Below are 26,177 nucleotides of genomic sequence, written 5' to 3' on the forward strand. Positions count from 1 at the left end.
CTTCACAGCAGCAGAACGGAGGGAAGGATGAATGGAGTCAAATACTGAGAGGTCCTTGAAGAAAACCTCTGACTGGGGTGACAGTACAGACTTCAGCATTATAATGACCTGAAGCATACAGCCGAGACAACACTAGAGTGGCTTCAGGACAAGTCCAAGATTGTCCTTGAGTAGCCACGTCAACCCGTCAATGCCCAGACCTGAGGAGAGACCTGAAGATGGCAGTTTATAGAAGCCTCCCCATCCAATCTAACGGAGCTTGAGAGGATCTGCCAGGAAATCCAGCTGGCACTGTAGCCCACGGTATTTTCACAATGCACCGAATTAAACGTCTGAATACTTCTACGAATGCGAGGTTTCGTTTTTTTGATCAATTTTCACTTTGCCATTACAGGTAACTGACTCGAGACTAATCCTTGCCTGAAGAAGGGGCCTGAGCTGCCTTGAAAGTTTGCATATCGTAATCTTTTTAGGTGGCCAATAAATTGGGTCATTTTACTTGACTTCTCATTGCATCCGTAACAGCTAACGCGATACAACACAGTACTATGGGCAAAATCTGCAATTATATCCATTTCAATTTAAATCTACAATACAATGAAGAGTGCAGAAAGTGAATGGGCCTGAACCCACGGTATGAGGGATAAACGTACAAAGTGTGTGTCACCCTCACCCTTAAAATGAAGCAAAGGCCACAGGGGCAAACATAAAAGCCTGGCCTGCCTTTGTCTACTATAGCCGTATCACACAAAACCTTGTTAAAATATTACATTTGTTTATTAGATTCTCGATTTCTAATCTTAATTATTGCGGTTTCAAAATCAGTCCAATTTTTCATTAAGTTCAAGGGACAAAGTAAAAAATCAAACTTGGATGGGATGCCAGGTGCCCTCAGTAGCTATGATCTCAGATAGAAACCCAGTTTGGGTTCACCCGACTCGGGTGTGTTTGGACTGCTGAAGGAAATCCACACAAAGGCATCCGAACCTTGAGACTTCAACAAGGGGGCAAGCGGATGATTCTACCTGGTGTGCCACCATCTCAGCTTTCATCTGTTTATGCAAGTCCTTCTTGCATTATGGAGTCGTAATTATTCAAATAAACACCTTATATTTAACATTTGATCCTCACAAACAAGTAAGCCATTTACTTGTAATGGAATATTTCTTGATATTCAACAAGCTCTACTGCTGCATTGTAGTCCACAAAGTCACCAGTTCATTGACACTACTGGCACACTGTGTGCCCCCACATGCAGAGCCGACGCTGCACTACAAGGTTTACATACATTGATTCCTGGATTATTTGTTATGCTGAAGGAAGCAAATGACATTAACTTGGTCTTTCATTAAACAGCCATGTTCATTCAAACTGTAAATATGTGGCCAGACTGCCGAGTGGTTAAGCGACTGCGTGTTCTTTAGTGTTTTGAGTCTCCTCAGCACGATGCCGGGACAGGGGGGGCCAGAGGATCTGAAACCAGCACGTGGTTTAAAGCAGGAGCCAGCCTTCTATGGGACATGTCGATCAGTGGTTACACTCATGCACACTTCCACTGTGGGCCAAGTTCAAGAGAAGGACATCGACCTGACCTGCACATCTTTGGGAGGTTGGAGGAATGCTAAGCATCTGGAGAAATGTGACTAGAACAGGCCACGCAGCGCAACAAGGCTCACCAGTCCTGTCCACTTCGATTCTCCAAAACATCAGATCGAGCTTTGAAGGTTCCTAAAGCCCTACTGTATACCACACTGATTGGTAGCTTATTCTACATGTCTATGGCTCTCCAGGAAGAGAAACGAATGCTTGTGTGAAATGCACCCGTGACAAGTTTCTAACGGTGTCCCCGTGTTTTTGTTGAACTCATCTTACATCCAGGGTGGCACAGTGGCGCAGTGGTAGCGCTGCTGCCTCGCAGTCAGGAGACCCGGGTTCGCATCCTGGGTCCTCCCAGTGTCTGTGTGGGTTTCCTCCCACAGTCCAAAGACATGCAGCTTAGGTGCATTGGCAATTCTAAATTGTCCCTACTGTGTGTGTGTGTGTGTACCCTGCGGTGGACTGGCGCCCTGCCCAGGGTTTGTTTCCTGCCTTGCGCCCTGTGTTGGTTGGGATTGGCTCCAGCAGACCCCCGTGACACTGTAGTTAGCATATAGCGGGTTGGATAATGGATGGATGGATCTACTGAACTCATTTTTTTTATGACTTCAAACACTTCAGTCGTGCCCCCTGTTAATCTCCATGAGCTTAAACTGAAGAGATTCAACTCCTTCAGTCTGTCCTCATAGCTCATACCTCTCAATCCTGGAATCGGCCTCGTCGCTCTTCTCTGGACTTTCTCTAAAATGGGGAGGCCTGACTAATGTGTTGTAAAGCTTGAGTATAATCTCTTTTGTCCTGTACTCCATAACACCTAACATCCTATGAGCCTTCCTGATCGCTCCTCTACACTGTCCAGATGTAACCAGTGACAAGTCCACCACGACTCCCAGATCTTTCTCATAAGCAGAGCTCCCAACGTCTAATGAAATCAAACATATTAACTTATGTGTAACACTTTAAGGTAAACGTTCACCACAAACCATGACATGGGGCACACATACACATTTACGGCAACAGTGACTAGGCCAAGATTCAAATTCAGGCCACTAGAGCTTTAACAGCAACTTACTATTTTCTACATCCCTTAATAATATACACATTTTAAACACAATATTAATAACTATGCTTCACAATGTAGTACTACTTCATGCAAAGCATGCTGCAAATCAAAGACAGAGGAAAAGGACCCCCATGACCCAATCCAATGGCCTATACATATAAAAGGAATATACAGCTTAATACACCAAAACTGGACGATTTCAGAAGCAGAGGGTATTTGTAAGTACTAGCTCAAGTCCATGGCTCTGCCCAAGTATGTCTGTAGAATAGAAAAAAATGACAGAGGCTTATGTTTGTTAAATAATGACCCATTCATCGTCCACAATACCTCAGCATCAATGGCTCTGCTCTCAGGAGTCAAGAATCTGTTCATTTTGGGTCAGATTGGATTCCAGAATTGTGGTAACCATCAGCACACACAGTCACGTCTGACTTGTTCTCTTAGTTCAAAGTGGATAATTTGTAGTGCTTAAATTATGAAGAAAAGCTGACAAATCAGGAGTTAAACAACAATCCTTTGATTCTCTTTTGTGTTACGCTGCCCTTACCCTCTTGGTCACGCCTCACCCAACCACTCCTCAAGCCACCACGCTTGGTATTGCTTTTTATATTACAGTAGCCACTAAGTTGTCTGGGTAAGTGACGTTATGCTCTGGCCATTGTGACTGCTATTCTGGTGTCAGTCTGTTCAGAGCTTTCAGTCGCTTTACGCCAGCAGCTGGCACTCGACTACAAACTGTAGCACACAGCACAGGAAAAAAACAAAAAAAAAACAACTGGGAACCCCAGGGTCAAAAGTTTGGGTTCCAAGGCAGACCACTTTGTCCGTAGGGTGTACAGGGCAGCTATGTAAAAGTTGGTCCAGATGGGTCACTGAGTTTAGGACCGCTTAGGGAACATACAGATATACAGACAGCCATCATACTTTATTGAGAATGACTTGCTCCGCTGTTTTGTTCTGATGCAGCCAGTTAAGTCAGATGGTCGGCTGGGGCCTACCTGTGCAGACTGAAGGGGTGTCCTATAAATTCAGGGTCATATGTACGGCGCCTAGAAAAACTACAATATAACCATAAACTAAAGCAAATCTGGTATGAAGGTTGAAGTTTGGGAATAAGAGAGCTTTCAAGTCAAATGAAATCTCCAAAAAGCTAATCGGTGTTAATCACTGTAAAAGAGGACCGTCTCAATATATTTTTTTAATAAATCCAATAAGCATTAATCATTAATTAAAAACAGAAGTGGCATAAGAAGGTGGATTCAGTTATCTGTGGTGTTCTCTCCCAGTCCTAAGATGTACTGTACTGTATATACTAAAACTGAAATTGTAGTGATTGGCAATAATGGATTCAATGAGGTTATTAGAAATAAACTTGATGCATTAGGATTAAAAGTCACGATGGAGGTAAAGAATTTAGGGGTAATTGTTGACTGTGACCTGAATTTAAAAATTGCATATTAATCAGATCACTAGGACAGCATTTTTACACTTAAGAAATATAACAAAACTTAGACCTCTTATAACACTGCAAGATGCTGAGAAATTTTGTTTTCAGTCGACTAGATTACTGTAACGCACTCCTCTCAGGGCTACACAAAAAAGACATAAATCACTTGCAACGAGTGCAGAATGCAGCTGCTAGAATCTTAACTAGGAAAAGAAAATCTGAACACATCTCTCCAGTTTTGATGTCACTACACTGATTACCTGTGTCATTCAGGATTGACTTTAAAATCCTGCTTATGATTTAAAAAGCCTTAAATAATCTGCTCCATCTTGTATATCGGAATGTCTGTCACCTTACACACCAAATCATAACCTTAGATCTTCAAACGAGTGTCTGCTTAGAATTCCAAAAGCAAAACTTAAAAGACGTGGTGAGGCGGCCTTCTGGTGTTATGCACCTAAAATCTGGAATAGTTTACTGATAGAATTTCGCCAGGCTAATACAGTGGAGCAGTTTAAAAAACCCCTAAAAACTCATTACTTTAACATGGCCGTCTCATTACTTCACCTTCATTTAATCCTGATACCCTGTATATTCAATCAATTATCATTATTATTCACAGTGGCTCCAAAATCCTAACCCCTACTTTCTCTGCTGTTCTTTTTCCGGTTTTCTGTGGTGGCCACCTGCACCATCACCACCTGATCAAAGCACCACCTAAACTGATGGATTAAAGGCCAGAGGTCCTCATGACCATCATCATCAAGTCCGTGGCCAAGTCTCGTGGCCTCGCTACCCCTGCAGATTTTATTTTTTTCTCTCCAGCCGTCTGGAGTTATTTTTGTTTTTTTTCTGTCCTCCCTGGCCATCGGACTTTACTTTTATTCTATGTTAATTACTGTTCTCTGATTTTAATTCTTACTTTGTCTTTTGTTTCTCTTTTCTTCATTATGTAAAGCACTTTGAGCTACATTATTTGTATGACAATGTGCTATAGAAATACATGTTGTTGTGCCTGCTGATCTGGTGGGCTCTGCTCAAGCATCAGACCACTAACTGCCTGCCACAGAAGTCCTGAACAAACTGCCATTTCCTTACCAAACACACTGCAAAGGAAAAAACGCACTTGATGTATTTTTTTTCTTTTAAATGTAACTGCACAACATTAACATCTTTATGACAGAGCACTTTGGATCTCTAATGGCTAAAAGAAAACTAGATTTTGCAGGGAGTGGGAAGCGTCCTGTCACCAAGTCTGATCAGGAGGTCCTGTACGGCTGTCCCTCCCTAATACGGCACCCAACCAAGAGCACTCTGCATTTTACATTTCTAAAATCTATATTTAAAAAACAAAACAAAAAACTGACTGGATATTAGTAGAAGCTTAAAAGAATACAGTAGATCGGAGAAGACAGCTGTTAAATAAAGTCCACAATTTCAAGAAATAAAGTTTATTATAATGCAAGTGTAACAATATGAAAAACTTCCATTTTAAATACAGAATCTCAAACAGAAAACCCTCCTGATTAATATGTGACTATAAATTATCAATGTGCTTGTTTAAATACATGTTTAACTGTAAGACTTGTAATCCTTCCCCACGCAGCCTACACAGTGTTAAGTACAAACATTGTAACAAATATTGATCCATTTCACGACATCAGAACTGGCTGACGATGCACGCAGTGAGTGAGCAGCAGTAGGGGCTTTTTTGGCCATCGGTTTACAGCACTTCAGTAGACGTTACCTGTCATGTAACCACCCACGGAAACACTGTAATGTTTTCATTTATTCATCTATCTATATAAAAAAATTAAACCCCATTCACTTTACAAGCTTTAACATACAAAAGTACCACAAAACTAGCAAGATGTAAAAATCAACATTTCAAAGTGAAGGATCATGAATGACTGGTGCACAGAAATGTGTAACAAAACATATTTTAGTGATGAAACAGCCGGTTACTCAGTAACTGCTTTTCACAAATTTTTAAATTATTGCTGTGGTGACATGTTAAGAGGATTAAATACGGGCAGTTTAACAAAAGCATCTGTTTTAAATTTCAGGCTTCTACTAAATCAGTAAACTAGACCGGAAAACTTGCATTTCTGTTACACAAGGCTTTGTTACTGGAGCCAACAGCACAGTCTTGAGGAGAAAAGCAAGAACAAATACAACAGTTTCTCTGAATTTGAACTCCTTTATCATACAATAAATATAAATTCACTTTTACTCTAGGAGTCCAATCATTAAACATAGGCTATGACACGCTATAAACTGCAAGCTTTGTCTAAGATATGCAAATATAGTCTTGATCTCCCACATATTCACTGCAGACACCTCAAAGGTCCGTCAGTCATGCTTATAAACAATGATACCTGAATCTTTAATAGAGAACTAATATCAGTCCCAGGTTGTTAAATACTACACTGTAGGATTAAAAAAAAACAAAAATGATACGTGATATCAACATCACAAACTTGTGAGGAAAGGACAAAAAATAAAAGGATACCTGTATGAGGATACCAAAGCCACGTCCACGTCATTTCAGAACATTTGTCCACTTGGTAAAGTCAACACTGGTTGGAACACAACAAGGAAGAGGAAAACCGGGAATGAGTTAAGACGGAGCACATCATTCAGAAGTGAACTGTAACCTCGATGACAATGGAGCAGGTGCTTTTCAGTTTGTTTGGGTTTCTTTTATTAATCTTCAAAATCTAAAATATTTCAAACTTTGTAAAAACATTTTTTAAGACATAACTTCATCAGCATAGTTGTATAAAATTGAGCATTAAAAACTGGGCAATTTAGAGTAAAAAAAAAAAAAAGATTCCAAAGACTGCTTTCCTTTACTAGGGCTGGAAATCGCTACCAAAGAAGTGCCAGCCACATCAGTCAGTCAGTACGGTTTTTACGTAAAACTACTCATTCAAGAATATATAAAATTAAATGCAAAAATGACATGAGGTGTGCCTCCCGCTTGCAGTTAATATATATCATTTGAACAGCCCTTGGAAAGTGGGGGCAGAGTTGGCATAAAATATATACATACACACACACAGTTTTTTTTTCTACACACATTCAGAAGTAAAAAATTACTGGAACAAAAAAAGCTGACCAATCCTGTTTTAAACATTCTTAAATATTATTAAAGAAACACTTCCTGTAATCGCACAACCGTAATTCAGTCTTTTCTAAAGCACCGCAGGAGTGTTTCAGCTCTTGATTTTGGAGTATTTTTCTAGTGTTCTGTCCTACCATTTCTGACTTTGTATTGGAGCCATGGCCAGCTTTATCAACTACAGGGTTGGTTTCACCCTGTACACTTTTATTTTTTAAGCAGATGATGTGCGTTTTCTACCTGCTTGTATACAGTTATTAACGTAAGCGGCTTTAACCTCCCAGTGCCTACAATAATTTGGTGGGTCCACAGCAGAAATCAGGAGCCTGATCTTGTCCAAGGATAATGCCGTCCTCCAGGTGGGCAGCAAGAGTCGTCTTCTTACCATCCGTCATTACTGCCAACATTGGCTCTTGACTGAGTGCACAGAATAGTTTTTGGGTCATCCAGCCTTAAAATCACGTACAGTTATCACGTAATAAGCATCATTTGTCCAATCCAATTGGTGTTGGATAGAGAAGATTTTCATACAGTTCGTAATAAAACAAATACAATATGTGAATTTATAAAATTTGATTATGGTGCTCAACACAGAAATCACTCCTACCAGCCAATTCTGCCCGATTACTAGCTTGTTTTCTCATCAAAATCAACTAAATATCTTTTGCTTCGGCAGATGCACTAGCACTTCTCGGCCAACACAGAGCTCCAAATAACAGTTCTTTGCATCCACAGACACAAGCACGAAACACTTAAAAATGATTTTAGATGGCTTTGCAAATTAATGACCATGTGGAGGGACAGTCCACGGTTTCTGAGCATGCAGGATTCCAGGTGAGGTTCCAGGCATAGACACAATTGCAGAAGCTCGCGAACTGCTGTGGTCTCCATCCAGCTCATTTAACGGAACGTGTCTCGCTCTAAAGCAGTACAAGGGATATACAGCAGAGCCCCCGTGGTCATCAATCAGCATCTGCTTCTCTTCTGGGACGGCTATCACCTTTCCTTGAGCATGCGATGGTCTACCGGAATAATGTCGCATAGTACATAATTTACTAGAATCTACCCAGGAGACCTTTTCATGAGTCCCATCTGCTACTAATCCAAATTTAAAAGATTTTGAAGGGGCTTCCATCACTGTTGCCTCTGAGCCCTTTGAGTGAGAATGTGAGCTTTGAGATAAATTGAGTATAGGTCTATCAGGGGCTGTCTTTGCCACACATTCCATGCTTGACTTCATTTTTTCTTCTTGAAGGACTGCTCGGACTCTGTTGGGACAAGTTAAATCTGCTGGCTGCTCATCAGCATCAGGAATGTTTGTTGATGATGGCACTAGTCTCCCATTTGGTCTTATAGGTTCTTGATCATCCTGGGTCATTTCTTTCTTAGACTTTTTACTGGCACTACCCTGGTAAGGCTGTGAAGTATGCAATGGATGAACACAAGATGTCAAACTGGTGCCAGAACTGTAAGCTGAAGAGGGACGAGGCTCAGTTCCATCTACTGGCCTTTTCAATGGAGACTTCTTACTCAAATTGAGTGGTAATGTCTGTTCTTGGGAAACAGAAACAGCTTCACCAGCACACTGACCTTTACTCAGATCCTGAGCAAGTGCCTCAGATAGTTTTTTGGTAAAACAACTGAGCTGGGCTGCGCCTAGTGACGTTCTCATGATCTGATGTACCTGGAAACTGCAGTCAATATCTAAAGGTATAATCCTCAGAGGAGTCATAGGAAGTCTGGGTCTACCATCTGGCGAAGGAGTCAAAGGAGATTTGTGTGACGAGTTCTGGCATCCTGTTTCAGTTGCTTTACTGGCGGTGTGAGAATTGGCATCTGAAGACAGTTTCTGTTTGCTTTCATTTGTGCCGAGGTTAGGTTGCAAGAGAAATAATGATGGTTGTGGACTCTGGGAAAGGGATTTTCTTTGGTCGTGGTTTGCAGGACTAGAGCCCTCAGAAGTTCCTAAGCCAAGACGACTTTTGAGTACCTCAAGAGGTGACAGACCTTGTGGCAGGGAAAATCCCCTCAACGTTGCTGCAGAATGAAGCTTTTGCAGAGCTGTCAAAGGGGGTATAAATCCATCCTTCAGACCAACCGTCAACAAACCTAGAGCAGGCCCAGATCCCAACTGCTGCCCTTGAATATTGATTCCTTCAGGTGATAATGCTGGAAGCCCACTATTCACTGGTTTTGTTGGAGTGTGTTTCACCTTGACTTCCTGGATTAACTTGCTGTTTGCAGGCACTTCACTAGAAGCAGTTTTGCTCCTTCCCTTGACCTGCCTTGCCCTCCTATTACTCCTCATTTCAGGTGGACTTTCTTGCTTTATTTCTGGAGGCTGAAAATACAAATCAAAATTTGAAATTAATCTGCATACATGTGAAATACAAATGCTCAATACTTATTACATTAATGATATATCATTTCCTGTGTCAGGGTTTTTACATTATATTATGGACAACAGCATCTGTGAGCCAGTTATCACAAGCGCCAGGTAACATGAAGATACTTCAAATCACATGAAACATCAACTGGCAAAGAAGGATAAGGGCTAAAATTCTAAATGTGAGGTGAACATTCACTTTCAGAACAACATGAGACATTTGTGCTGCTTGTGAAGAGCTGGATGCACCAGTATACACCAGTATACACCATAATGCATTACAAAATGGCTTGTGTTATGTCAATAAACACTGTGGACACAGTAGCATTTTTAAACTTCTGACCAACAGGTAGATCTGAACATACCTTATCAGGAATGGCACTGCTTGTCTGCATCGCTCTCTGGGACAATTCCCCATCATGCCTCATAACATTCTTCTCTTTCATTTCACCTGATGGGCCGTCGAGTGGTTTTACATCAATGGCTGGCAAGTCTTCTCCTTTCAAATGTCGATCGTATGGGAGGATTAATCTGGGTAGAAGAGTGACAGATAAAAGGGAACTGCTAGATCATACATATTCTAAGCACATGGCAGACACCTCTTAGCGACCACAAAGAAATCCTAGAGTGGAGCATACGACGACTTTCTACTTTTAACTTAATGATACATTACTATTTATAGCCCCACTACTACTGAAAGCATTTCTTATTCCACTGTCACAATGTTAGATAACACCACTAAAAGGCAACGACAACTCCAGCTTTAAATGAACAACTGAGTGAATGAACATAGATTTCTGTAGTAATCACTATAGAACCATTTATAAAAGAACTTAACTGAATTGTGTTAATTCTCTAGTTGATTATACTAACACAGTTTATTTAAATTTTGTACAGTTCAAATTTGCCCAAGGGATTTTCCGTTCAGTCATACTCATTTTTAATGTTCCTTTTCTTTTGACTAAACCCTGTAAAGCTTTAAAGTTCAGTAATGAATTCTACATTTCCAGTTGTGCTCTTGTAAATTAAGATTATTATTCATTATTGAGGAAGAAAGCTGTGCATTATGTTCATAGGTTGGGCCTAAAAATAGCAAAGTACTACTTTTTATAAGCTTTTTGTTGCTCATTTAGGAAAACATGATAGTCTGTAAAAGATAAAACAGAGAGTGTTCAGCCAGGCAGAGACATCTGAGAAGACTGTGGTCTGTATTTAGGGAGATGCTTAAGATATTTACTTCTCGTAAATGTAAAACTATGCTGTCTGATGGTCATACACTCCAGATCAGGGGTTCTCAAACTCGGTCCTGGTTGCCCACTGTGGCTGCAGGTTTTTGTTTCAAATTCATAATCAGTGCCAACAACCTGGTAACCCTGATCTTATTTAATCAGCAGGTATTTTTTTCTCTTCTCTTATTCTACATTCAGAAAAGCACAGCAGCATTTACAAATGTTTCTGTTTTTGCTATACATTTAAATGCTTAACTCTCTTTTGTTGATTTCATTATATTTTGCCCTTTTTCTGTGCATTGTATCTTAATAATGACAATTAAAAATGAGCAGAGCAGACACACAGGCAAACAACACTGAATCATGAAAGGCTGTAACTACTTTAGTGTTAGAGCCTCTAATTAGTAAATAATGGATTAACCAAACATTTAGAATAACTGGAAAAGTAGAATAAAAATCAAGATGAAAATATTGTTAAAAAGAAAAAAATATATATATACTTTATTCCCATACAACTGCTTAATACGTTTCATTTATTTATTTATTTTACCAAACTTAGTTTTCTAATTTCTATATTGTTCCCCAAAACAAAATCTGGTCAATAACAGTTCACTCAATTAGCCCAGGAGTCCAATGAAAAACAGAAGCTGGTTGGAACAAAAACCTGCAGCCACCGGGGGTCCCCAGGACCGAGTTGGAGAACCCCTGCCCTAAACCTCTTGTAAGCATTACAACCTGTGCTGGGAACAGGCCATAGAGCCCAACATGTTTGTCCATCATCCTGTTCACCTTGATTGTCCAAAATACCATCAAGTGGAGATTTGAAGGTCCCTAAAGTCCTACTCTCTACCACAATACTTGGTCATCATTACATCTGTGTAGCTACGGTTCTCTGTTTGAAGAACTATTTTCTGAAATCTGACCTTAACTTTCCAACTGTCCCCCCATGTTCTATTAGCTGAATGTTATTTTAAAGTAACACTTGAGATCCACTGCACTAATTCTTTTCATAATTGTAAATACTACAGCCATGCCCCTCTTAATCTGCTTGCTTTAAACTGAAAAGGTTCAGCTCCTTCAGTCACTCCTCATAGCTCCTACCTATCAGTCCCAGAATCAGCCTAGTTTAGGGAATCCAATCCTGGGCTCCCGGGATTCCCGGACATTTTTCATTCCCGGGAATGAAACTGCTGTAATTTCCGGGAAACCAGGAACGGCCATGTTTGCATATATAGCGTGTAAAAGTGTAAAAATCGATGAAGAAATAACAGAGTTATAGTTGAAAACTGAAGACTTCATTGATGTCTGTCAGACAACAGCTTTGAACAGCAACTTGAAATGCGTGAGGAGGCCTCCTTAGCAGGAATGGCACTGCTTGTCTGCATCACTCTCTGGGACAATTCCCCATCATGCCTCATAACATTCTTATACATATACAAAACATACATACACACCGAGTATACTTTATACATAAAATGTATGTTGTCGTACCTTGCATAACTGAATAACCTTTATGGCACAATAACAATTCAATACATTTATGGTCACTACTCTATTTGGATTTAATAATCTTTATGTGGGAAAAGGCTGACTCGCATAAATAAGTAGAGCCGAATAATGCATTCAAGGAGCTTTTGAATTCAGCTGAGTGAAAAATGACGGCTGTCCAATTAACTGCGATTTTAGCTCCCTCTCTTTTCTCTTTCTCAGATCGCTTTTCGAAAGGAAGTCAGTTTCGTAGTTTTTATGAACAGTTCGAAAGTACCTTTCCACATTTTCCTTCTTTGGAATAGCAATGATAGACTGACAGATCAGACAAACACACTTCGATTGTGACACCGTGAGAGAAAAAATCCTCTTCCAATTACACATAAAGCCCATACCCTCCTCAAACATTTTTTTTAAAATCCCTTCTTTAGTCGATATAAATTGGAAGGCTAACTAGATCACAGCCGGAGTTTTGCAGTAGCTCGCGCATTTGATCATGCAGGCAGTGTCTTAGAAGAAAGGAGATCTCAGACGGGCTGCCCTGTATGTCAATCAAGTGGCAAATACCATAGGGTATATGATAGACTAACATTAAAAAAAAATAAATTTTGAATGCAACGTGATCTACCTGCACTACCTTTGCCATCTACTGGTCAATCGCGATCGACACATTGGGCACCCCTGATTTAGATACATGTACTTATATGACAGCGTGAACTGCTTGTAGATAAGGTTAGTCTTTTATTGGTGTCAACATACTGCAGTAGTTTTAATAAAAATAAGTGTCGGTCGTTCTAAAACCATTCACATGTGAGATGCCCGTGCACTCTGTCATCCCGGGAAGCCCAGGATTCCTGGGAATGACATGCGGGATTCCCAAATTCCCAGGAATGGATTCCCTAGCCTAGTTGCTCTTCTCTGGAATGGATTCCTGGACTAAGACTAAGATCTCCTAATAATTAAAAAACATACCAACTGATTCAAGGCTAAAACTAAAAGATCAAACCATGATACTGATCAGAATTTACAGCCTGTATTTAAGATTACAATGAAGGTACTCTGTTATAAACGTATAAAAAACAAGCATCACAACTTGGTAAAATTGTGCACAACTTTAATTATATATTACTTATCAATTACTGAAAACCCCCACTTGCTCTAGAATTTCCACAGAACAGTGACACAGATGCTCCTCGCCAAAAGTTTATTTGTTTTTATTAAAACAAAAAAAGCGTTCAGTGAATTCTGTCAACAGAATGCTCTGTCTTTCAAACAAACTAGTGTTCATTTTAAGAAGCAGGAAATAGTGCTGGATTTTATAACCCATGGATAAATGCTAATCATATTCTGTAGCTTCAGTAAATTATCACTGAAAGAAAAATGAATGTCACCAACTTTTCGTAGTGCCTCCTGGTGCAGGTTGCAGCACTCGTGCTTCCCGGACTGCCCCCCAATTCATTATAAACTTGTTTCCAAAGTCGTTGAGCTGTCACCTGCAGCACCAAAATACACACACAAGATCAACGAGTCTTTTAAAATTAAATAAATATATGAACTTCAGTAAAACATGCTACTTTACCAGACTTCAAAAATAAAACATCTGTAATTCACATCACCATAACTTCTAAAATACACTAATACACATTCAGAATATAAAATGTATATTTTAATGACTATAAAAGAACTAGACTTCAGTCTTTTCTAATTGAATACTAATATTCTTACACTCACATAATTACATTTCTGCAGTCATATAAAGTAATCGATGATGCCACTAGGGGAAACACATTTGGTACCAACAGTTTAAATACAGGTAAAATTCCATTACAACAAACTGCCAGGGACCGAAAAAATATTTTGTTGTAATGAAAATTTTGTAGTAATGTGATTCTGTATTTGTCACTATAGTGCTTTCTTTCACTTTTGCAATTATTTCAATAGCTTCTTTCTCATTAATTTTAATCTTCTCCTGTCTACAAGTTATGCTAATGAGAATTTTTCTTAGCATTTCCTTGCGATAATACACTTCCAGGGTGCGAATGATGCCCACACCCAATGGCTGAAGCACTGCTGTGTAACTGGGTGGGAGGAATTCAACGTGAACATTATCTAAATGTGGAAGTGTGTTGTAGGCAGCACAGTTATAAATCAGGAGCCGAATCATCTTTTTCTTCTTCTTCATATTGTAAGGTTTCTGAACTCTTTTGGGATCCCCCCCCACTCCCCACCTAACGGGAACATCACGCCAAAGCGCGATTGCCACGTCTGCGTAAGATTGTTTGTCCGTTGCCGGGGCAGGCTCGCAGCGCTGCGGTGAGGCAGCACAAAAGCGAATCCTAAAAGATTGGGGTTGTGCTATAAGTCCCTGTCTTACACCCCAAAACACGAGGCTGAGTCTCAGTACTTTAGCAAACCTAGCTTTATTCAGATTGAAACAGGACCAGCAGGGTTATTTATTGTAGCGAGATCTGCCACTCTCCTATAAACAGACACAGCAGTCAGACAAGGTCGTGACCAGGTTAGTGGCCAAGTAATCCTGTTACCTCAGGGCTCTAGACTAACTTTTTGCACTGGTTGCACTGGTGCGCCTAACTTTTTTTCTTAGGTGCACCAGCACAAAAGTTAGGTGCACCCAAATTTTCAACCGCATCACATTTAACACCACAGTTTTACAAGTTCACTTTATTTATTTATTTGTTTTTTTTTTTTTTTTTTAATCGCTGTCCATATAGGCAATATTGACTTGTAAATGATTAACTAACAATCTGGTCAATATAAAGTTCTTTATTTGAAGGCAAGCACAATTCTACAAGAAAGGTAACTTACTGAAAAAGTGTTAGTGCTTAAAGTGCTTTACTGAGCTGAAATTTAAACTTAAAAAATCTCAAGATAAATTAACTAAAAAGAAAATCTAAATTAAGTGTTTTAAGGGCTTCAAACTGAACATCTCATGGCTCAATGTCTTATGGACTATCCTCCATTGCAGTCACATGCCCCTCGGATGGCCAACTCCTGTAGTTTGGCCTTCTTGATCTTTGGCCTTGACTAAACCAGCTGGCCACATTCTCTCTAGCATCAAAATCTTCCAGACTTGGGCATGAGCATGCTCGACCTCAATGTGTCCAATAAGTATATTCACCGGTCTTCCTCTCCGCAAGATACGACCGTACACAATGACGCATTCCTTTGTAGAGATATCTGTGTCTCCGTCGATCAGGAATGCCACGTATGCACTGTTCGCAATTTGCACAGACGTCTTTTTTTTCAATGTATCTGCGATGACTCCTATAAATTGGGCGCCGCGACATCATTGCTGTACGTCGGGTTTACGTTCAAGCCATTTTTCTTCATAAGAATTATTTCGGACTTGAATTTAGTGAAGGGAAGTTCTTCTTTTGCAATATTGTAGGCAATGTTAAACTTAATTATCATCTCGGCCTCGTCTGATGATCTGTTTGCTGAAGGCAGCGGGGAGAGGGGACACTTGAGCAGTGCATTTATCACGGCATGTAATGTGTTTTATAGATGCATTGTGCTTTTTCAGCGTTTCAATTCTAAATGTATTAGAACCAGTCACAAATGCACTACTGCCGGCCATGGTCTTCCCACACTCTTTACAGTAAATACAGTGCATTATATTATCGGCTTTACTGTAACTTAGCCAGGGAAACTGGTCAAGCCACTCTTTTCGAAATGTATACACTTTACCCCTTTTAATTTCAGTGGGCTCGGACTCGATCGTATGTGGCTAATTATCTAATGCCGTCTCCGGACCAGGGCTTGCTATATCTTGGGAGGTTGATGGCTCCGTGTCAGAGCATTGGTTATGATTTTCGGACGGATCAGGCCCTAACTTAACATTCTTAACGAAAAAGCTGTCAATCGTTCTTTTCATCTTCTCTCATAATCCGCGGCTACATCCACTGTTTACCTGATGGGCTACTCACCTCTCTCTGTCTGACTGCATCACATGCATTTTCAAACGTACACACACGTACAGGAATATCTGGACCACGGCCAATCAGAGGGGCGGGATCCGCCCTTCACTATCTCTGATTGGTTTAGACCACGATATGGGCCTAATGTGTGTCTGTTGTTGAACAACAGGGAGACTTTAAGAGTCACGGAGTTTCGTTTTTTTTCCCCCTCGAACGGCTGGTCGCAACGGTGCAACCTTAAATTTTTTTTAGTCGCACCATTGAGAAATTAGGTCGCACTCTAGAGCCCTGTACCTGCATTTACATTGTTCCTTGCATCACCCATCAAGATCTTTTCTGTTTGCTGAGTGCTGAGCCGCATCAGACATGTGAGCCTGCTGTTGCTCTGGCAACAGATAAACAGTCTTCTACAGACGCGGTGATCGCACTTTAGGACGCTCTTCGTCGTGTCGTCCAGTTGGGGGAGGTCCCAAAAGAGTTTACAAACCTCACATTTTCTTGAATGAGTGCCGCATTAATAGGAATGTTTCTTGAACGAGTATCACTGAACCACGTAAAAACAGCTTTTTCGACGTCTTCAAATGCAGCAGTTCACATACGTTTGCAACCCAAGATTTTTCTTCTTTTTTTTGCTCGGCCTTTCAAGAAAGTTGATAGGGTCGATGGCGTAATTCTGAATTCACTTGCAACATCTTTTTTCTTTTTGCAGCAATTGAGAGCTGCAAAAATGTAAAGTTTTTTTTCTAATATGGACTGTTATCATTTTTTCGTGACTGCCATTTCTATAGGAGGGTGACAATGAGTTAAATTCCAATCGATGTTTTTCAAATGTTGATGAGCAATAAGCAAAAGGTATCACTGAAAACCGCAGGAAACAAAAACAGCAAAAAAAAAAAAAACAGTACAAGGAAAGTCCAAAGAAAGAATTTTTTTAGTGTTTCCGTTTGATGATCGTTGTGCACAACTGAGCTGCGGCCACAGAACTAACTGCTCTGTGGATGATTCATTCAGGCATTTCAAGGTCTTTTGGGCATTTCATTGTAATGTAAGTATCTGCTGAATGTACTTTGTAGTAATGAGATTTCTATAGACTTGTGTCATATGGGGAAATTGTCGGGACCATAAAAATACTTTGTTGTAATGATATTTGTTGTAATGGAATTTTACCTGTAACAAAAAATATTATTAAAGAAACACAAAAATGACTTTTTTTTTTTATATATGTTTCTTACCCCATGTACTTTGTAGTAGTGGCCAGGAGATTAGATTAACGTCTTATTTTCAATGCAGAATGGAGATAAAAGTTTATGATGTAATGCAAGCAAATGGTGACCAATGGCATACAACGACAAACAACACTATAATCGTTCATTGAAAAAAGATAAAATCTCACGTTACTCGTATCCCATCATCCATGTTTCAGTTAGCCACTCGTACGCTCAAAACGTCTCTCCCCATCATTTACTGCTCAAAGCTCGTATCTTCAAATTCAATAACGCAATCCCATGTGACTTGTGTTTCCTGCTTATGATTTTAGTCAGTTTTCCCCAGAAGTATCAATTTCACAATATTTTAGCAAAAAAGCCCATTTTGCAACATTTCAAGCAAATGACTATAAAACGTAATGGAATACAAGAAATGTGTTTTTTGTTTTCTTTTTTTTAACTCATGGGAGTCTTTCACATCCTTTGTCCTTGTACATCATTGGTCACTATTGGCTTGTATTATATCATACACTTTTTAAAATCTCTATCCTGTATGAAAACTTGATTAAATGTTTTTCTCAGCCATCACTACAAACTGCATGAGTAAGTACAAATATCAAAAAATAAAAGTGATTTTTGGGTGGAGTGTTCCATTAAGATACTTTGACTGTGTGTTCAAGTGACGTGTTCAGAGGAAACGCACTGCTACATTAAATCCAAATCCATACTAAAATGCAACAACTATGTTCTCACGTAACACCAAACCCAAAAGAAAGAGAAACATCCAGAGTCAACACAGCAGAGAAAACTAATATTTACTGTAAATCTCACAGATAAAATGAGTTGTGGCACTTACCGTTTCATATCCGCCCATTTTTTTAACAACAGAAAACAAAAGAAAGAGATCAACTGAAAGAGAAAAAGACAGCCACTTAGACTTTTATTCCAATAAGTCAAGCAAATCAGTACACATTTTACTACATATTACATTTTATAAAAACTCCAGTACCGCACCTGAAGCTTTAACACGGAAGTATCAATTACAAATCACGTCATTTTCTCAATTTGTGAGTATTGACCAGTCTTTTAAGCACTGGACACAAAAGAAAATGAAGTGACAATAAGGAAAGGAATTAAACGGAGTTAAGTTTTTTTTCCCCTCTTAAGCACAGCCAAATTTTGCCCACTAGCCACAGTAAAGCTCCATTCTTAAAAGGATGGCCTATGCTGCCCCTCCAGAAACCTCTCATTTCACCTTTAGTTCCTCAGAGCCCGTTTCCTTTCCCAGCCAAGCCATATTTGAAGATCAAATTTGGAATCTACAATTTTCTCACAAATGTATAAAAATTTCCTTAAATTCATTATACAGACTTGATTATCAAATGTGTAATTTGTAAACAATATTATATCAGGACATTGTTAATATAATACAGTCAAGTAAAATAAAAGAAAAAACACACACAACCTATACCAACCTTACATGGCAGGTACTTCCACTAACTCCAACTGTACCTTATAGCCTTTTAAAACTTGTGTAACAACTCACTTGACAATATTTTATTAAAAACCAACAACTCCCAGTTGCTGTCATCACAAGCAACAGAAGCCACGTATCTCTTCCAAACCTCTAGCTCAAACAGACTAGGTAGGAAAGTGGGATGTCACAAATGACAACTCCGTACACTCTCACTCTAGTATTACCATGTGATAAAACAGGTGACATACATGTTTCAAATTCAAAATCATGACTCAAACCATAACTGATCTGTCAAACTAAATGCATGTTGATAAAATACTGCGATACAATAATATTTACGTTTATCTATTAAAAAAAAAGGATTTTAGCAGTAAGACTGGAAGGTAGAGTGAAGGTTTCAAAATTGTTATGCTACTCATTATTACTACCACAGATTGTGGGGTTGAAGATATTTGCTTCTATGGGGTCTACAGCGACTAGTCAGTTATTTATTGTGTTATAGGAGACACTGTCAGCCGCAGATTGTTTGAGGTGGACTTATACTGGAGATGTTAGAAAAGTAACCTAATCAGTGAAATGCTTTTATCAAGGCACATACTGTACACATGTAGCAGTTATTGGCCAGGCTCCATAAGGTGCCCTCAATTTCTTCCTTAGGGAGTGTTTCTTTGTTTCTGGAGTCTATTGCCCTGTTGCATAAAAAAAACATCACTAAGAAAACGACCAGGTATGAGATACGCCCGAAAGCATCCATGTACACTTGCACTGGATAAGCCAACTTCTGTGCGAGTTTCTACCAATGCTTGATGCAAAAGCATTACAACTGTTTCATTCAGAACTTCATGAAGTTTGACACCTTGGGTGATAAAGGTAGACAAAAGGAAACTTACTGGTTAATACAGAGTCTCTTATATAAATAATTTGAATATTTCGAAGTAACAAGCTGGTTAAGTTTACAGATGACACCAAGATAGGTGGATTGGCAGCTGATCTTGGAATCATTTGAATCAGTACAGATGGACTTGGACAGCATACATGCTTGGACAAATGAAACTGAATGTACGCAAATGTAAATTACTACACATAGGATGTACAAATGTTAGGTTTGGATGCACAATGGAAGAGATGAAAATTGAAAGGAAGATTTTAGGAGTCGCGGTGGACTCAACACCAACTGCCAGACAGTGTTCAGAGGCTGTTAAGAAGGCTAACAGAACGTTAGGTTATATAGCGCCTTGATGTGTGGCGTACAAGTCACAGGAGGTTCTGCTCAACCTTTGTAACACACTGGTGAGGTCTCATCTGGAGTACTGTGTGCAGTTTTGGTCTCCTGTCTACAAAAAGGACATAGCAGCGCTAGAAAATGTCCAGAGAAGAGCGACTAGGCTCATTCCAGGGCTACAGGGGTTGATTTATGAGAAAGATTAAAAGAGCTGAGCCTTTTCAATTTAAGAAAAAGGAAATTAAGAGGAAACATGATTGAGGTGTTAAAAAGAATAAAAGGAATTATTACAGTGGATCAAGACTGTGGCTTTAAAATGAGTTCATCAAAAGCACAGGGACACATTTGGAAACTTGTTAAGGGTAAATTTCACATAAACATTAGGATGTTTTTCTTTACAAAGAAAACCACAGACACATGGAATAAGTGATCAAGTAGTGTGGTAGACAGTAGGACTTTAGAGACTTTTAAAACTCGACTTGATGTTACTTTGGAGGAATTAGGTGGATGGGACTGGTGAGCCTTGTTGGGCTAAATTACCTGTTCTTGTCTAGATTGTTCTAATCAAGAGAAGCAGAAATAAGCTTGTATTCTGTCCTCTTAATGATAATATGAATAATTCCAAACTGCCTGAAATGATATCAGTATACAAAAATAGGTTTAAAGAAGAAAATGTAAATGGCTTTAGTTTTAAATTCCTCAAGATGTGGAGCATCACAGCGGTGCTCATCATCACCTGTGCAATATGTGAATTAAACAACCCAAAGCAATCATCTTTCGGCATGTAACTGTGAAACTGACTATGGACAAAGATACCATCTTAACAGATTAAATAGTTATTATATTTGTTATCTTCAATTTTAGGATTATTTGAAATGTTTGAGAAGGGGGTTGAGGAACAGACAAGACTAAGTTTAGTCTACTGGATGTAAAAAAAAAAGTGTTTCTAAAAAACCACCCATTTTACAAGGCTGCAGTGCCATCTATTGACTCAATTTGAAAAAGTAAATCTTTATTCTTTTCATAAGGACTTATCACAAAGAGGCCAGGTTAATATGGTAACTTTTACAAGAGAAGCAAACAAATCTAACTTCAAATTTCAGGTCAGCCTAAAGAGCGTATTTACTTACTTTTTAAAATCAGTAGCAAGCCTACAAGTTAACTATTAATACGTGAATCTATGAAGTAAATAAATGAAAAAACTATTTCCTTTGATAGCAACAGTTAACATAAGATTTGATACAAAGTGAACCCACATTTTTTCCCCCAAAAAACGATACAGGAAATTCATGGGTTAACCATCCCAGGAATTTACTAGGATTGACTTATTTACCCTGCTATGGTACATATCAAAGTCTCATCTCAGGTAAGGGGGCAGGGGTCCAAGGTTCAAAAGAGGCCTGTGACCACTAATTTAAGTCCTTTTCTTTCTTTTAAAAATGAAACACACTGCTGTGCCGTGTTTCTTATATTGAATTAAGTATTACTTTGAACAATGTTCTCTATTTACCAAAAGCAAACTTGCAACAGAGGCAATACCAGGAATAGGGAACTGCGTATTAGTGGTGGGAGAGTTACATCTGCTGCACTTTTACTCTTGTAAAAATGCATGAAGCTCAACTTCCACCTAACCAGCGATAAGCACATCACATCGTAGCACATCACCACTGCTAAAAAAGCTCAGGAGCACTGGAAACATGGGTGCTGTAGTGATGAATGACACTACACTGTCTGTGAATGAAAGAGAGGAGTCTGGGTTTTATGGGCATCAGGAAAACACTCCTTGCCTCAAAGCGTAATACCAATTGCAAAATGTGACGGTAAGAACGTGTGAAAGGCTCTTTCCTGTTTTAGTGCGACAATGACCCCTATGCACAAGGCGAGGTCCATTCAGAAACTGTGTGATGAAAGCAAAGTGGAAGGACTTGATTGGCTTGCACAAAATTCTGACCTCAATCCAATCAAACAGCTCCGAGATGAATTATATGCAGTTTACAAAGACTTCTCATCCACTCTAACTAAGCATGAGAAGATCTGCCAGGAAGAATGGGATATACTGCCCAAATCCATGCGGGCAAATCTCGTCAAGACTCAAAGCTCTAATTGTCAATGGGGCTTCTGCAAAGTACTGAATTAAGGGTCTGAGTACCTGCATAAATGAGAGATTTCAGGTATTGATTTTTAATACATTTGCAAACTTTTCTGAAAACGTGTTGTTTACTTTGTCATTATAGGGTTATTGAGTGTAGATTGTGCAGACATGGCAAATGTATGTGTTTATAGTTAAACCTACGACACAATAAAGTGTGCGGAAAATGAAGGGGTCTGAATAGTTTCTGAATCCACTGTATATCTCAAAATGAGAAGGACTAAAGCTAATGTGACTTTTTATCGTGGGCCACGTCAGATTTTACAGCCAAAGTCGCTGCATCAGGTCAGTTTACACGACTGGGCACTGCAGCCCATGTCACACTGACAGACTAAGTGCTGATCTCCCAGAGTCATCGTGCTGACCCCTTTATCTGACAGCGTGCTGCCTGACACAGCTGCTTCAGTGCGAAGGGTTAACAGCTATGGTGAATTCAGCAGCAGTCTATGCCATTTATTTCTTTTTTCCATTCTGTTATGGTATGTAAAATATTTTTGAGGTTCAAAACAGGTATGCCGTGTTGCTAAATCCTGTGATTGGCTAAGATTATGTAAATGAAGGCTACGAATGAAAATTGCTGGAAGAGATGTCTAATGTGACAAAGCGTTTAGCTTGTTTGAAGTCATCATTCAAACCCTTGGATTCATTGATCTCCCGACTGGGAAAACCAATACGTGTCCATTTACGTGTTTTATTTGTTTTGTATAACATAAAGGTATACTCCCACTACGTTAACGCTAAGCCTTATAAACTATGCCGATGTAGGAAAAAACTCATGAATATGGCTTATTATTGCCCTTCTGTGATGGTGTCCCTCTTTATCAGGGTTAGGGTTAGGGTTGCCTTCTGCTGTAGCACACTTGATGTAGCCATCTGTATGTCATGTTACTCTGAGGCTTTTCTATACATTGATTTCATCACTGTTGCCGAGGTTCCTTTCCATGACCCTAGTGGAATGCATTTGCCTTGACCATGCAGACACCCACCTTTTATAACTGTCGTGGCTTCTGCCATTATGTGGTATGTATTCTTTTGCTACAGGAGGTATATTACCTTACCCTAATATGATGGCTAATGGTCCTGGAGAAACATCCTGCTTTCAAAGTATTTTTGGTGCTATTGTAGCCTCTTCCACATGGCACATTCCTCATGTATTGTACAGTATATGACAGACTGCCTATGTGTAATCTTCTGATACTGGTGTGAGATGGCCTGTAACACTGTTCAACTGGTTACAAGTGGTAATGGCCACCTTTCATTTCAATTCCTCTGCAAGTGGCCTTGTTAGGCATGAATTGAAGACAGATTACCCACAGATAGCTTCAAGGGCACCTAGAGATGTTCGCCAGCCAGATGGACATCCAAGTATGGTTGGCTCTCAGCATATTTTCACCATACTATTAACGTATGCAGCACACTCTTTTAGAAGTAGCTTGGAAAGAAAGACTGCAAATTGCTACAAACAAAACATTTGCAGCTATGGCCAATTTTGCTTGACCATACGGACTGCTTGTGAAACTGAAGATCAGTGAGATGTCCAATCACCACTTTCAAATTTACCCTTCTTTATATTATGATGTCATATGTTCTGACTTGTAGGCTGCTGAACTTTTTGACCCCCACCATCAAGGCTGCATCATCTACAAAAACTTATCACTGCCATGGAACGACACTTGTGTTGTGTTAGTCTGGCATAAGTGCAAAATGGACGATGATCTGAAATCTGAAGATTTATTTTTAATTTTTTTGGAAAATGCAATAGAGAAAAAGTGGGAAACTTTTATAGACAGGGCTAAATCACGGAGGAATGAGGACACAAGAGTATACATCCTGCAAAATGTCTACAGACACCAGCCTGTGTTCCTAATCAGAGGGACAGGAAGCTAAACCTAGACAACGTTAAGTCCAAGATGTTAAGCATTAGGTGTTGAGAGTACTTAATGTACTTATGTTTATATAGTAAGATTATGTTGGTGCACAGATTATATTTGAAAATTACACCCATTCATTAGATGAAACTGCACATCTTTGAATACCTAAAGGCCCAGTTGGAGCCCAAAGATGTCTGTCCTTACATTTTGCTACCACAACCAGTTTTAAAAAGTGAAACTGTTTGCACACAAACAACTAGATGGAACTGTTAAAAACTTACTCTTCTTAAATCCCAGATGTGGAATCTTACAGATAGGGGTATTTCTCTTTTCCATAAAGCGATGTAATTGATCAAGGAACTGTTGTTCCTCAGGAAGTGGAAGCCATTCTGACTGTACCTCAACACTTCCTGTTACATTCTCCTGGAAGAAAAATAAAAAGAGATTGGCTCTGGTGTTTGATAGGTCTATGTGGAATATCAAAGTATGTAAGAAAACATCATTTCAAAGAGGTTATATTATAGCAACATTTGAGTTCAACGTGCTGTAGTATGAAAAGCTAATTTGCAATTAAAAATTACAAAAAAAAAATCTAAATCACTCTTCATGTTTAATTTTTAAATTCATTCAAAATTAAAGATTACACAGCTTGGAAATAAAAAAACTGCAAAACCTAAATGGGCCCAGAAATCTGTTTCAGCTATCAGTTATATTCATGCCACTGCCTTCTGCCTTGAATGAAAAATAAAATATAAAAATGTAAAAATTATAATACACAAGGGCTGACGCACAGGATGCACAGTGAAAATAAACAACATTTATGAATTCTCTTTACAGCATGTACCTGGTAGCGTATAGATTTCAAAGAAATAAATTCATTATAAAATATGGCTTGATGCGCTATATGTGCATATTGTTTGCATGAGCATCCATGGTTTGCACAGAGGAATCCTTTATCATTTCTTTTAATTTTAATCCCAGTGTTTTGTTTGTGTGATCTACTGTATACTGCAGGCTGCTCCATTTTTCTGGACAGGATGCACAGTAAACAAAACACAAAAAAGTGGGCTTCATTTCTTATATGACAAATGAATGAATGAATGTGAAGATGACGGTAAACAAACATTTTATTGTTCTAGTACTGTCATATAAAGTTAACCTTAACCTACAGTATATGGGGAGGTGAACAGTACTTGGCATTTAACTTATTTCAAGGGCAAGATCTTGCCTGACCCCAATTCCTTCATAAAACCGATGGGGGTGAATTGGGTCCTGTAAAATGAATGAGGAATATCCATGCTGAAAAACTAGTTGTGCACTCACGACAAGAAAAAAAAAAAGAAAAGAAAAAGGACTTTCTGTTGAGTCTGCCTTGTTAAAACACATCTTTCAATTATCCTTGAAAGTGAAGTAAAAGAACTGAGATGTTTTGTAACTGTCAATCAAAGAGAACAAAGGTGGTGAATCAGAAAAGTCTTTTTTCATTCTGCTTTGCACATCATCTAGTGGGTGAGCACAATGTAGATGGCAGAGCAGCATTTTAAGACACCTATAAATGACATCTATAGAAGTAATTGTCAATATGTGGCAGTATTTAGATGTGTGAAGTTTACTCCTGGTTAGCATAATTTTGCCGCGCTTTGTGCTGCTGCCTGTCACCAACTTGGAATCCGCACCTTCTTTCTCCATCAGTGTGGGTTTTCACCCGTTAGTTGGTATTTCTAAAATGGTCAGTGCAAGTGAGTGGCTGACTTTGTCCTGTGATGGACCACTGTCTTATGTAGGGTAGATTCATGCATTGCCTCCAATGCTGGTGGGACAGGTTCTGGCTTTTTTTAACCCTCTAATGACCCATGTAGGTTGTACAGATGGACAGATGAACAAATGTGTATTCATAATATATAGAGAATAATATACAACCCCAAATCAGAAAGAGTTGGGACAGTGTGGAAAATGTGAATAAAAAAAGAAAAAAGCAAGTT

The 26,177-nt window shown here is 39.2% G+C and overlaps 1 protein-coding gene and 1 long non-coding RNA gene across 2 annotated transcripts in view; one reads left to right on the top strand and one right to left on the bottom strand.

The window, feature by feature from the left end:
• Positions 1-26,177, top strand: part of LOC120543404 — a 120,698-nt gene that overhangs the window by 83,759 nt on the left and 10,762 nt on the right. The gene's annotated exons all lie outside the window — the stretch shown is intronic.
• Positions 5,542-26,177, bottom strand: part of zgc:77151 (uncharacterized protein LOC337153 homolog) — a 53,810-nt gene continuing 33,174 nt past the window's right edge. Inside the window, exons 6-10 of the mRNA XM_039776487.1 lie at positions 24,477-24,618; positions 18,333-18,385; positions 13,729-13,826; positions 9,982-10,147; positions 5,542-9,571 (exon numbers count right to left, since the gene is read on the bottom strand). Of these exons, the coding sequence (XP_039632421.1) occupies positions 8,012-9,571; positions 9,982-10,147; positions 13,729-13,826; positions 18,333-18,385; positions 24,477-24,618 (2,019 nt within the window). The 3' untranslated portion in view covers positions 5,542-8,011. The remainder of the gene's footprint in view (positions 9,572-9,981; positions 10,148-13,728; positions 13,827-18,332; positions 18,386-24,476; positions 24,619-26,177) is intronic.

This window comes from Polypterus senegalus, chromosome 13 (genome assembly GCF_016835505.1).
Source record: "Polypterus senegalus isolate Bchr_013 chromosome 13, ASM1683550v1, whole genome shotgun sequence".
NCBI classification, from domain to species: Eukaryota; Metazoa; Chordata; class Cladistia; order Polypteriformes; family Polypteridae; genus Polypterus; species Polypterus senegalus.